General features: G+C 42.8%; 1 protein-coding gene across 1 annotated transcript; it reads left to right on the top strand.

Moving 5' to 3' along the window:
* LOC107626541 lies at positions 1-1,187 on the top strand. The gene is made up of 3 exons (XM_016329443.1): positions 1-519; positions 712-950; positions 1,094-1,187. The coding sequence occupies exons 1-3, from the start codon at positions 1-3 to the stop codon at positions 1,185-1,187; spliced, it is 852 nt and encodes a 283-aa protein (XP_016184929.1).

The following is a 14,488-nucleotide window of genomic DNA, read 5'->3' as shown; positions in this document are numbered from 1 at the left end:
ATGATAACCATGATCCTGGTGAATGCCCACCTCCACATATCCTTAGTAGACCAAGGAAGTTCAGCGGACATTCTTTTCAAGCCCGCGTTCGACAAACTAGGATTGGATGAAAAAGAATTAAGGGCTTACCCTGACACCCTGTACGGTTTGGGCGACACGCCAATAAAACCACTGGGATTCCTATCCCTCCACACGATCTTTGGAAGAGGGGAGAAATCCAAAACTCTGAGCGTAGACTTCATAGTCATCGATGTCGAGTCAGCATATAATGCCCTGATTGGCAGAGCTACCCTGAATCGGCTCGGAGCGGTGGTATCTACCCCCCACCTTTGTATGAAATTTGCAATATATGCGGGAATAGCAACGATACGGGGAGACCAGAAATTGGCAAGGAAATGCTACAATGAAAGCCTCAACCTGAGGGAAAAGGGCAGGGAAGTTCACACTATAGAACTCGGCGGAGTAAGAGCCAAAGAAGAGCTGCGGCCGCAACCAGGGGAAAAAACTGAAGAAATACAGGTCGGCAAGGAGGAAGGAAAAAATACCAACATAGGAGTCAGCCTAGAGGAAAACTTAAAGCATAAGTTGACAAAGCTCCTACGAGATAACTCCGACCTCTTTGCTTGGAAGGCCTCCGACATGCCAGGGATAGACTCCGAGCTCATGTCCCACAAGCTCTCAGTGTACCCTGGGTCACGACCTGTCCAGCAGCGAAGGCGTAAGCTCGGTCTAGAACGAGCTCAAGCGGTGGAGGAGCAAGTACAAGCACTCTTGGAAGCCGGCTTCATTAGAGAAGTCAAATATCCAACATGGCTAGCAAACATGGTGGTAGTCAAAAAACAAAACGGCAAGTGGAGGATGTGTGTTGATTACACCGACCTAAATAAGGCGTGTCCTAAAGACCCATATCCCCTTCCAAGCATTGACATTTTAGTAGACTCCAGCTCAGGGTATCAATACTTGTCGTTTATGGATGCCTACTCGGGATACAACTAAATCCCGATGTACAAGCCGGACCAAGAAAAGACATCATTCATCACGCCTAGAGTGAATTATTGCTACGTGGTCATGCCTTTTGGATTAAAAAACGCAGGGGCCACATACTAAAGGCTGATGAACAAGGTATTTGCTCAACACCTCGGGAATCTAATGGAAGTCTACGTGGACGATATGCTGGTAAAAACTAAGGAAGAGACCGGCCTCTTGACAGACCTCTCGCAAGTTTTTAACACCATAAGGCTACATGGGATGAGGCTAAATCTCGCAAAATATACCTTCGCGGTGGAGGCTGGAAAATTTCTAAGGTTTATGCTAACCCAAAGAGGGATCGAAACTAATCCCGACAAGTGCAAAGCCATCCTAGAAATGAAAAGTCCAACTTGCTTAAGAGAGGTCCAAAAATTGAATGGCCGACTTGCAGCCCTCTCCAGGTTCTTGGCCGGATCAGCATTAAGATCCCTTCCACTGTTCTCTCTACTACGAAAAGGATGCCAGTTCGAATGGACTCCAGAGTGCGAAGAAGCATTCCTAGGATTCAAAAGGTTCTTGAGCCAACCCCCAATCTTGACCCGACCTCTAATTGGGGAAGAGCTCGTCCTATATTTGTCCGTAGCAGACAAAGTTGTAGTATCAGCCCTGATACGAGAAGATGAGGCGGAACAACATCCTGTATACTTCACCAGCAAAGTTATACAAGGCCCTGAACTAAGGTACAATAAACTAGAGAAGTTTGCCTACTCCTTAGTAATAGCCTCACGAAGGCTACGGCCTTACTTCCAAGCTCACACAATTAGAGTCCAAACGAATCAACCCATGAAGCAAATCCTCCAAAAGACGGATGTTGCAGGGAGAATGGTACAATGGGCGATAGAGCTATTCGAGTTCGACTTGAAGTACGAGACCCGAACGACAATTAAAGCCCAATGCCTCACCGACTTCATAGCAGAATATGCAGGAGATCAGGAGATCATAGCAAGTGCACCGAACAGAAATACCTTAATTGCCGTCAACTTACCGGCAAGTGCATCGGGTCGTACCAAGTAATACCTTAGGTGAGTAAGAGTCGATCCCACGAGGATTGATGGATTAAGCAACAATAGCGTTTGATAGGATTAGTTAGACAAACAGAAAAGAGTGTTGATGTTCAAAAAGCATTAAACAGTAACTAAGAATATCAAAGACAGGCACGTAAATAAATTGAAAATAAAATATGGGAGAAAACAGTTAAGGCTTCAGAGTTATCTATTTTTCCGGATTAACTTTCCTTACTAACTATTTTAATTATGTAGGATTTAATTTATGGCAAACTATATGTGACTAGACCCTAATTCCTTAGACCTTTCTAGTCTCCTCTAAAATTCATCAACAGCCAATTCCTTGGTCAATTAATTCCAATTAGAGGGTGATGATTAAATTCCAGTTTATATGCCACAAAAACTCTAATTATCCAAAAATAAAAGGATTATATGTCACGTATCCCGTTAGATCCAAATAATTAAAATTTAGGAGAATATGTTTTCAAGCTGTTGTTCAAGTAAAGAGCTTTTCCAAGTTATACAAGAACTCAAATAGAAAGAGGGTCATACTTCCGTTCCACCCAAATTCATAAGATAAAGAGTGAAAACAATTCTTAAATTATAAATCCATGCATAAATTAAAATAGAAAAAGCAATAAAATTAATCCATAGAAATAGACAGAGCTCCTAACCTTAACAATGGAGGATTAGTTGCTCATGATTGAGAGGGAAAAATAAGGATTCAGGTAAAATGTACTCCGTTCCAATCTGATGGCATCAGATCCCCTTTTTATAACCAATCCTAATAAATTTAAAATCTAATATTTAAAATTAAACTTAAAATAATATCTTTTCCTAATTTAAGATTTGAATTTAAATTCGAATTAATTAACAAGTCTTCAACTGATGGGTGGGGACCACTTGATTTGTCCATTCTGCAGCTTCTAATCTGTGTTTTCTGGGCTGAAAACTGAGTTAAAACAGCCCAGAAATTACCCTCAGCGTTTTCTGTCAATTCTGCAGATCGCTCATGTGACGCGTCCGTGTCGTCCACGCGTTCGCGTCATTTGTGTAGATTCCAGTCCACGCATTCGCGTCAGGCACGCGATCGCGTCATTTCAATTTCCTCCATTCCGCGCGGTCGCATGAGCCATGCGTCTGCGTCGGTATTCGCTGGTCATCTCCTTGGCTTCTTCTCTTTCTCTGCAGAAACTTCATTAAATCCATCTGAATGCTACCTAAATTAAATAAAATTGCACAAAACTCAAAATAGCATCCATAGTGGCTAAAATATAATTAATTCTTAATTAAAATCAACAAATTAGATGCAAATTCACTAGGAAAAGATAGGAAAGATGCTCACGCATCAGGCGCCACCAACTCTGGCGCGGGACCTCGCCTTGACCTCACTCCATCACCACAGATAATGGAACTCAATTCACTGACTCAACCTTCAAAAGCCGAGTAGCCAGTATGAAGATTAAACACCAATTCACCTCGGTAGAACACCCACAAGCAAATGGACAAGCCGAGGCAGTGAATAAAGTTATACTGGCAGGATTGAAGAAAAGATTACAGGATGCAAAGGGAGCTTGGGCTGAAGAGCTCTCCCAAGTATTATGGGCCTATCGGACAACATCTCAGTCTGCCACAGGGGAAACACCCTTCCGACTTACCCAATAAGTCTAGCCCATTAATCTCCAGTTACCCATCGTAACAGTTACAATAGCTAATTATGGATTAACAGATTCATCATAAGTCAATTAATATGTTAATAAAAACTACAAAGAAACACAATAGCTAATTAACAACTAGTAAGCCACACAATAAAGCCAAATAGTAAATTCAATCCAGGTAAAAAAAAAAGACCCAATTCATTGCAAAAGTTAGTAGTAAGCCCAATTTATCACCAAAAACAAAGGTCCAACCCACTGCAAAATCTATAACCAAGCTCAAATCTACAATGTCTGAGAAGTGTGATCCACCAAAAAAAAAGGCTCTCAGAGACAAAATTGCAGCAACACATGCTAGGATGCCTTTAACAAGAGTAGCTGCTAATGATACTTTTAGAAAATCATCTACTAAAGAAAAAGGGCCTGAAACTATGACAGTGACATTGTCTAGTTTAAATAAATCATCAGATAATAATGAAAGTTATGATAGTGTGGTGGATGAACTATATAAGCCTAGATATGGCGAAGATTCTAGTGAAGAGGAAGAAGTGGTTGTGAAAAAATCAATAGGAAAGATCCCTCAAGTTAAGTTGAGGACTGCAACAGCTTCCAAGCTAATGCAAGAGAGGGGAACAATTATGGTTGAGGATGATGGTATAGTGTGTGTAGACTCGGCTTTAAAGATGATGAATTATTTTTTGATGATATTGCACCATATTCTGATGCTCGAGATGGAGCTTATGATGCATTTGATGGTAGAGACTCATGGCATTTGGAGGAAATGAAGACTTCTCCGAACTCTGAGAATGAGTTGGATAAGGTTAATTTAGATGAGGTCTTCCTAGCGTTCAAAAAGGGAGAAAGGTTTGGGTATCTGAAACTTGAGATATGAATGAAATTTAATACGAAGATGGAGTTCAAGAAGGTTGTGCGTGAGTATTGTATTCAAGAGAGAAGACAAATCTGGTTTAAAAAGAATGATAGTGTCAGGATGAGAGATGTGTGTAAGGTGGAGGAATGTGGTTAGGTTGTGTATGTTTTCGGAAACATTGAGGGCAATTACTGGCAGATCAAGACCTTCATGGATGATCACATATGCCCAAGGGCAGTGACGGACCCAGAAAAATTTAGTAGTGGGGGCAAAAATATAATAAAATTTAGGTATAGATATTTTTTTTTACTTCCCGTAATACCCAACAAGTTAAGAACTAATCCGTCCTAAATTTAAATTTCATTTAAGAGTCTGCAATTGGCCGGCAATGAGTTGCTACACATATGAGACATAATTCAAACCTCCAATACTTACTTAAGGGAACGACTAAACCGATCACTTGACCAATCCAAATTGGTTAGTTATATTTAAAATTTTAAGTTATAACTATCTATACATATTGATAAGAACTAGACATATACACACAATCAAAATAAAATATTTTTTTAACGTAAAACAAAAAAGAGTTATTTATATTTTATTTTGGGACAAACATAATATAACAAGTGGTATATATATAAGTATTAATTTTTTAAAAAAAATTTGTGGGGCAAATGCCCCCTCCTTTGTAAGTGTAGGTCCGTCGCTGTCCAAGGGAGACTAAGAATAAATTGGCTAATAGAAAGTGACTGGCTTGCAAATTGGTGAAAAAACTGAAAAAATATTCTAATCTTAAGCATTTTGAGACTGCACAGTATTTCAAGAGAAAATGTGACTTGGACTTGAACAAGTCCTCACTAACAAGGGCTCTAGGGAACGCAAGACCCATAGTTTATAGTGATGCTGCTGTCCAATATAGAATGATTAGGGATTACATATTGACATTGATTAAGAGTAATCCTAGCTCTACTATCCACATTGGTGTCCTACTTCATCCCAATTTTGATGAAAATCCAATATTTGAGAAGAAATACATTTGTCGGGAAGAATGAAAAAGAGAGTTCAAGACTGATTGCAGACCACTTATAAATTTAGATGGAGCATTTTTAAAAGCGTAGTATGGTGGTCAAATCCTATCTACTACTGGTCAAGATGCAAACAATCACATTTATGTGATTGCTTATGCAATTATTTCTATTGAAAACAAGAACAACTAAAAATGGTTCTTAAAACTGCTTCATGAAGACTTGGATCATTATAAAGAGTATGATTGGTGTTTTTATCTTAGACATGCAAAATGTATTGTTGTTAATTGTTATTATGTTAATTAAACATAGTCTACTGTGGTTGTTAATTAACATGTTAATTGACTTATGATAAATGTATTGATCTATAATTAGCTATTGTGATAATTGTAGTTGTTACTTACATTAGTTTTGATAGTTGTTAATTAGCTATCGTGATTTCTTGTAGTTGTTTATTAACATGTTAACTGACCTACTATGATGAATCTGTTAATCCATAATTAGATATTGTGATAATTGTAGTTTTTACTTAAGCATTAGTTTTGGTAGTTGTTAATTAGCTATTGTGTTTCTTTGTAGTTGTTTATTAACATATTAATCTGTTAATCTATAATTAGCTATTGTAACTGTTACGATGGGTAACTAGAGATTAATGGGTTGGACTTATTGGGTTGGCCCAATCGCTCGATGATGGAAGTCTCCGAGCAGGTTTGTGTATGGGAGCTTCCTTCCAACTTGTGTATGTGAGAGAATGGGGGGTGGTACTTGCAAAGACACTCCGATGCCTAAATTAGCAAGGGTCTAAGCAAGTTTAGAGAGTATTGGAACTTAGAGATACCTAAGGGGTGTCAGTGTATTTATAGTGGTGAACCAATAACCACCGTTGGAGTAGTTCCACCATTAAAGGGGGAATAACCGTCCCTTTATCTTAGGAAAGTTGGGATATGGCTCCTGGAAGTGGGTTGAGAGATTTTAGGGGCAGTTACTTATTTGAATGAGTGTTTATCTGCCAACTAATCTTCGTCTCCGACTTCTTTAAAGCAAGTCGTGGCAAGAACCGACTTCTCAGGGGAATGTCGGTGTAGGGTGAGGCGCAATCCTTTGGATTGGGCCTTTCATTTGGACCTGGGCCTTAGCGTCGGGTCAGGGTATGAACAGTGCCCCTACTCGAGCCCAATTTCTTTTAAGAGTTGGGGTCGAGTATTTTAACTCGGGAGCGTAGCCGACCTGATAAGGAACCGACATGGATTTTTAGAATCGACGTGTTTAAAAATTCTCAACAGTCGCGTCTAATAAAAACGTCGCGTCTGTTAGGAATTTGCGTATTCATACGCGGGGATCAGTTACATTGGGAACGGTGCCTCTCTTTATATGACGGCCTCCGTTTTTACCATTATGCCCCTAATATTTTATAAATACTTTCCCTCTCTTTCCTTGTTTCATTTCTAAAAACTTTTGCACTTCGTCTCCTCTGTTCGAAAGAAGCTCTTGTTTGGAGGAATTCCTCTCTCTCTGAACTCTCTAATGCCCCTATCCTTTTTCAAGCAAAGGTTAGCTTTTCTCTATTCTCTTTTTGCGAAGTGCTTTTATTTGCATGTTTTTATTTTAGAGAGGAGGGTTGGCTCGTAGGCTCCTAGTGACTCTGTTTGATTCCAGGCCCCTTAGAGACCTTTTTTTTTTATCTTTTTTCTTTTACCTTTGTAGGTTTCGCTATCCCTTTCTAGGAAAAAATGTCTTCTGTAGAAACCCTTGCTCAATGGGTGATGTCACGGTTCTGGGGGAAGAACCTTTTGTAGATACTAACTTCATCACCAACCTTCGCACCCGCCATAGAATTTGTGCTTCTGATGAGGATAAGCCGAAGTATGAGTTGGTTGCCTCGGGTCCGGAAGACCGGGTTTGCTTCGGGAGGGCTTCTGATGAGGACCCCCCTTTCTTTTTTATGTATGAGAGTTTTTCACTTGACTGGGGGTGCTTCTGCCCTTTTCTGCTTTTGAGGTTTCTGTTTTGCATCACTGCCGAGTTGCTCCTACTCAGCTTCACCCCAATTCTTGGGGTTTTTTGAAAGTTTATCAGCTTATCAGTCAGGCTTTAGAGTTTTCGACTTCTCTGAGGATTTTCTTTTATCTATTTCACATGACTAAGCCCTTCAGTGGGCAAAATAATAAACAACAGTGGGTGTCTTTCTGAGCTATTCAAGGTCGGAGGGTCATCAATCTTTTTGACGAGTCCTTCCATGACTTCAAAAATTTCTTTTTCAAAGTTCAAGCTGTAGAGGGTTACCACCCCTTTTTCCTGGATGAGAATTCTTCTCGGCTTTCCCCTGTACTGGCTAGAGGCCTCTCCTTATGAAAAATATAGTTTGGATGATTTGGATGAGGTAGAGGCAGCTGTTGTGGGGTTCCTCCGAGAAGTATGGGGGAGAGCCCCTTACCTGGACACAAAAAAGTTTCTCCAGGGGTCTCCGACCTTTGTCCAGGCTCAACTAGGTAGCTTTTTATTTATTTGTCATGTTTTCCGACCTGATGGTCACCCGAGTTGTTTTCTCTGACTTGTTTTACTGACTTTGGCTCCCTAATTGTTTTTGCAGAGATGGCGAAGAAGAATTCCAGGGAGTCTTACCAGAGAGTTCAGGAGGCCAAGGCGAGGTCCCGCGCCAGAGTTGGCAGCGTCAGGGTAGCTGGTCCTTCCCTTCCTACCCCTCCTCCCTCTTCTCACAACTTGGGGACCCCCACCCAACCTATCGTCATCTCCTCCTCAGCCTCTTCTCTGTCGTTCCCTCCTCCCCGACCTTCCCCTGAGCCAGAAAAGAAGAAGCGCAATACTTTAGAGTCTAGCTCTTCTTTTGAAGGTGAGGCCAAGGCGGATGCGCCTCAGTTTGTTCGAAAGCACATCTATCCTCATACTCGTATAAGTATGGATGATGCTTCCGTTCGGAATCACCTTAATGTTCTGGTTCAGGGGAGTGTCAGGGCGGCGGGGATGTGCACTAAGCTTCTGGATATTTTTGAGAAGACTCCCCTTAGCTCTTTGGGTTCGTCCCTGAGGGTTGAGGAGCTGGAGGGGAGAATTCTCTTATATCAAGAAGGGGAGAAGATGCTGAAGGAGGAGGTCGCCAAGTTGAAGGAGGAGAGGGATGGCCTCTAGGAGAGGGAGAAGAAGTTGCGGGCCCAGTGCTCCATGGCGGAGGGCCTAAGGTTGAAGGTGGAGGAAAGTTATACGAGCTTGTTCGAGGACCTTGTGGATGTGAAGAAGGATTTGGTGAGATCTCGGGATGCCTATGCGGATCTGGAGGACTCCATTGCTGACGGGGCCGAAGAGGCATGGAAGATCTTCAAAGAACAGGTCGGGGTTTTTGCTCCCGACCTGGATCTCTCTCCTTTGGATCCGGATAAGATAGTGGTTGACGGGGACATCGTTTCTCCTCCCCGACCTATTTCCGAATCCGAGTTGAAGACTCGGGGGCAAAGGATCATGGAGTCCCCTCCCCGACCGAAAGATGCCCCGAGTTCTTCGAAGGCTCCTGCGACTCCCGCTCCGTCTTCCATGGATATGACTCCGACCTCTCTTCCTGGTCCTGATGGTGCTCCGACTACTCTTCCTGTCTTTGGTGATGCTCCGACTACTCTTCCTGGCTCTGGTGGTGACGTCCTTCCTAACTAAAGATTTATTGTGGCTATATGGGGGCCTGGCCTGTGGGTCTCCCCTTTTTTAAACTATTTATTTTTATGCTGTGGTGATATTTTGCTGACATTTTCTTGGCCTTTTATGGTCGTAAACAAAATATTAAAAATACCCTTTTTTGGATAAGGGTTTAGGTTATCTTTCGTTGTCTGTTGTGTGCATGCCTTCCTGTTTTAGGTTTTGAAAAACCTTTTTGATCTTTCCTTTGGAAAAAACCTTTTCCTTGGCTGACTATCCTTTCTTCTCAGTTTTTCTTAAATTTTTCTTGAGGACTTGGGACAGCCTTTGCCTTGGTATTTTCAATAGGTTTTCTTGTCTCTTTTTGGTATTCCTGGTGCTCAATTTCTCTATTGAGTTTTTATGAGTTAGGTTATTTTTGCGATACATTTCTTTGCTTCTCGGTTTTTTCGACTTGCAGGTCGAATGATTTCCGAGTTTGGCACGATCTACTTTTATAACCTCTTTACACCAACTTGTACCTCGTCGTTTTATCCTGACGACCATCTAGGTCGGTTCATGGGATTTTCACGCTTTGTCGAGCTTAAGTCGGCACGTTTCGTAGAAAGAAAGAAAAAGCGAGAAGGAATTTATAAGAGATAGAATTTATAAGAGATATTGTGGAAAGATCTTTATTTATTTGTAAAGGTACTTTGTTGCTGCTAAGGGTTTCTGACAATTTGTAATCCCTTAGCCTCCACTTTGATGCCTCGTTAAAAACCCCCTTCCAGGAAAAACCCTTTCTTTTGGGAAAAAAACCGTGAAGTTGGGAAAAGAGTACATCAGGGAGTGGAGTTTAACTATAGTACCTTTTCATATTACAGTCATACCATGACCTAGGTAGCTCGGCGCCGTTTAAGTTGGTCACCTTATAATAGCCTTTTCCTAGGACTTCGCTAACTTTGTATGTTCCCTTCCAATTAGCAGCGAGCTTTCCTTCCCCTGATTTATTGACTCCAATGTCGTTCCTGATTAGGATTAAGTCATTTGGGGCAAAGCTTCTTCGAATGAATTTTTTGTTGTACCTTGTAGTCATCCTTTGCTTTAATGCTGCTTCTCTTATCTGGGCTTGTTCTCGGATTTCAGGGAGCAGTTCGAGTTCTTCTTTGTGCCCTCGCGTGCTCTCGACCTCATCGTAGAGGATTACCCTTGGACTTTGTTCGTTGATTTCCACTGGTATCATGGCTTCCACGCCATAGGTAAGTCGGAAGGGTGTTTCCCCTGTGGCAGACTGAGATGTTGTCCGATAGGCCCATAATACTTGGGAGAGCTCTTCAGCCCAAGCTCCCTTTGCATCCTGTAATCTTTTCTTCAATCCTGCCAGTATAACTTTATTCACTGCCTCGGCTTGTCCATTTGCTTGTGGGTGTTCTACCGAGGTGAATTGGTGTTTAATCTTCATACTGGCTACTCCGTACCTGGTGATGATATTTTTGTAGCGGAACCTCCAGCTTCTTTGTGCGGTGATGGTGGCTAAGGGTTCTGCTTCTATCCACTTTGTGAAGTAGTCTATTCCCACCATTAAGTATTTTACTTGTCCTGGGGCTTGGGAAAAAGGTCCTAATAGGTCCATCCCCCATTTTGCAAAAGGCCACGAAGAAGTTATACTGATGAGCTCCTCAGGGGGAGCCACGTGGAAATTTGTGTGCATTTGGCATGGCTGGCACTTCTTCACGAATTCTGTGGCATCCTTTTGCAAGGTCGGCCAGTAGAACCCAGCTCGGATTACCTTTCTGGCTAGCGACCTGGCTCCAAGATGGTTTCCGAAAATCCCATTATGAACCTCCTCTAGCACTTCAGTGATCCTTGAGGTTGGAACGCACTTCAACAATGGTGTTGATATTCCTCTTTTATAGAGGATATTTTTTACCAGAGTGTAGTATTGTGCTTCCCTCTGGATTTTCTTGGCCTCTTTTTCCTCTTTGGGGAGGATGTCAAATTTTAAGTATTCAACTAGGGGATTCATCTACCCGAGGTTCAACCCGGTAACTTCAAGGACATCTTGTTTGGCCTCTATTTTAGCTACAGAGGGTTCTTGGAGAGTTTTCTGGATCAAACTTCTATTATTCCCTCCTGGTTTGGTACTTGCTAACCTGGAGGGGGTGTCTGCTCTGATGTTGAGATCCCGAGTTATGTGCTTTATCTTGGTTTCTTCAAAACGCCCGAGATGTTCCAAGGTTTTGTCCAAGTATCTCCTCATATTTGGGTCTTTGGCCTGATACTCTCCATTTATTTAGGAGGTCACCACCTGAGAGTCGCTAAATATCATCACTTTTGTTGCACCGACTTCCTCTGCCAACTTTAATCCTGCAATCAAGGCTTCATACTCTGCCTGATTATTGGAGGCTGGGAATTCAAATTTGAGGGAAACCTCTAGCTGTGTTCCTCCTTCATTGACCAGTATTATGTCTGCACCGCTTCCTGTCTTGTTTGAGGATCCATCCACATATAGTTCCCATGTAGTTGGTTTTTCTTCCTGATCTCCTGCATATTCTGCTATGAAGTCGACGAGGCATTGGGCTTTAATTGCCGTCCGGGTCTCGTACTTCAAGTCGAACTCGAATAGCTCTATCGCCCATTGTACCATTCTCCCTGAAACATCCGTCTTTTGGAGGATTTGCTTCATGGGTTGATTCGTTTGGACTCTTATTGTGTGAGCTTGGAAGTAAGGCCGTAGCCTTCGTGAGGCTATTACTAAGGAGTAGGCAAACTTCTCTAGTTTATTGTACCTTAGTTCAGGGCCTGTATAACTTTGCTGGTGAAGTATACAGGATGCTGTTCCGCCTCATCTTCTCGTATCAGGGCTGATGCTACAGCTTTGTCTGCTACGGACAAATATAGGACAAGCTCTTTCCCAATTAGAGGTCGGGTCAAGATTGGGGGTTAGCTCAAGAACCTTTTGAATCTTTGGAATGCTTCTTCGCACTCTGGAGTCCATTGAAACTGGCATCCTTTTCCTAGTAAAGAGAACAGTGGAAGGGATCTTAATGCTGATCCGGCCAAGAACCTGGAGAGGGCTGCAAGTCGGCCATTCAATTTTTGGACCTCTCTTAAGCAAGTTGGACTTTTCATTTCTAGGATGGCTTTATACTTGTCGGGATTAGTTTCGATCCCTCTTTGGGTTAGCATAAACCCTAGAAATTTTCCAGCCTCCACCGCAAAGGTACATTTTGCGGGATTTAGCCTCATCCCATGTAGCCTTATGGTGTTAAAAACTTGCGAGAGGTCTGTCAAGAGGCCGGTCTCTTCCTTAGTTTTCACCAGCATATCGTCCACGTAGACTTCCATTAGATTCCCGAGGTGTGGAGCAAATATCTTGTTCATCAGCCTTTGGTATGTGGCCCCTGCATTTTTTAATCCAAAAGGCATGACCACGTAGAAATAATTCGCTCTAGGCGTGATGAATGATGTCTTTTCTTGGTCCGGCTTGTACATCGGGATTTGGTTGTATCCCGAGTAGACATCCATAAATGACAAGTATTGATACCCTAAGCTGGAGTCTACTAAAGTGTCAATGCTTGGAAGGAGATATGGGTCTCTAGGACACGCCTTATTCAGGTCGGTGTAATCAACACACATCCTCCACTTGCCGTTTTATTTTTTGACTACCACCACGTTTGCTAGCCATGTTGGATATTTAACTTCTCTAATGAAGCCGGCTTCTAAGAGCGCTTGTACTTGCTCCTCCACCGCTTGAGCTCGTTCTGGACCGAGCTTACGCCTTCGCTGCTGGACAGGTCGTGACCCAGGGTACACTGAGAGCTTGTGGGACATGAGCTCGGAGTCTATCCCTGGCATATCAGAGGCCTTCCAGGCAAAGAGGTCGGAGTTATCTCGTAGGAGCTTTGTCAACTTATGCTTTAAGTTTTCCTCTAGGCTGGCTCCTATGTTGGTATTTTTTCCTTCCTCCTTGCCGACTTGTATTTCTTTAGTTTTTTCCCCTGGTTGCGGCCGCAGCTCTTCTTTGGCTCTTTCTCCGCCGAGTTCTATAGTGTGAACTTCCCTGCCCTTTCCCCTCAGGTTGAGGCTTTTATTGTAGCATTTCCTTGCCAATTTCTGGTCTCCCCATATCGTTGCTATTCCCGCATATGTTGAAAATTTCATGCAAATGTGTGGGGTAGATACCACCGCTCCGATCCGATTCAGGGTAGCTCTGCCAATCAGGGCATTATATGCTGACCCGACATCGATGACTATGAAGTCTACGCTTAGAGTTTTGGATTTCTCCCCTCTTCCAAAGATCGTGTGGAGGGATAGGAATCCTAGTGGTTTTATTGGCGTGTCGCCCAAACCGTACAGGGTGTCAGGGTAAGCCCTTAATTCTTTTTCATCCAATCCTAGTTTGTCGAACGCGGGCTTGAAAAGAATGTTCGCTGAACTTCCTTGGTCTACTAAGGTTCTGTGGAGGTGGGCATTCGCCAGGATCATGGTTATCACCACTGGATCGTCATGTCCAGGGATCACTCCTTGCCCATCCTCTTTTGTAAAAGAGATGGTTGGGAGGTCGGGCGCTTCGCCTCCGACCTGGTAAACTTGCTTTAGGTGTCTTTTGCGAGATGACTTAGTGAATCCCCCTCCCGCAAATCCTCCAGAGATCATATGTATGTGTCTATCGGGGGTTTGTGGTGGTGGGTCTCTTCTGTCCTCATCATCTCGTTTTCTTTTTCCATGATTGTCCGACCTTTCTATGAGATATCTATCAAGTCGGCCTTCCTTGGCCAACCTTTCTATCACATTTTTAAGGTCGTAGCAATCATTTGTTGAGTGGCCATACACCTTATGGTACTCGCAGTAGTCGCCGTGGCTTCCTCCCTTTTTGTTTTTGATGGGTCTAGGGGGCGGCAATCTTTCAGTATTATAGATTTCTCTATATACGTCTACTATGAAAACTTTTAGAGGAGTATAGGAGTGATATCTCCTTGGCCTGTCGGGGCCGACCTCCTCTTTTTTCTTGGGCTCCCTCTCTTTCTCTTTTGCTAAGTGAGGGTGCCACTGTCGCCAGCTCGGCTCCCGTAATCTGGCGTTCTCCTCCATGTTGATGTACTTTTCTGCTCTCTCTTGTACATCGCTCAAGGAGGTGGGGTGTCTTTTTGATATGGAATGGGAGAATGGACCCTCTCTAAGTCCATTTACTAGCCCCATGATGACTGCCTCTGTGGGCAGGTCTTGAATCTCCAAGCACGCTTTGTTGAACCTTTTCATGTAGTCTCGTAAAGGTTCTCC

Source organism: Arachis ipaensis, chromosome B02, assembly GCF_000816755.2.
Source record: "Arachis ipaensis cultivar K30076 chromosome B02, Araip1.1, whole genome shotgun sequence".
NCBI lineage: Eukaryota > Viridiplantae > Streptophyta > Magnoliopsida > Fabales > Fabaceae > Arachis > Arachis ipaensis.
Note: the sequence above shows the minus strand (reverse complement) of the source record. Positions and strands in the feature narration are given on the sequence as shown.

Excerpts from the sequence above, each read along its gene's own strand:
- LOC107626541 (XM_016329443.1), top strand. The coding sequence starts at position 1 with ATGATAACCATGATCCTGGTGAATGCCCACCTCCACATATCCTTAGTA. Across the intron at positions 520-711 it reads AAAAAACTGAAGAAATACAG|CGAAGGCGTAAGCTCGGTCT; the intron begins GTCGGCAAGGAG and ends CCTGTCCAGCAG. Across the intron at positions 951-1,093 it reads TTAGTAGACTCCAGCTCAGG|GGGCCACATACTAAAGGCTG; the intron begins GTATCAATACTT and ends TAAAAAACGCAG.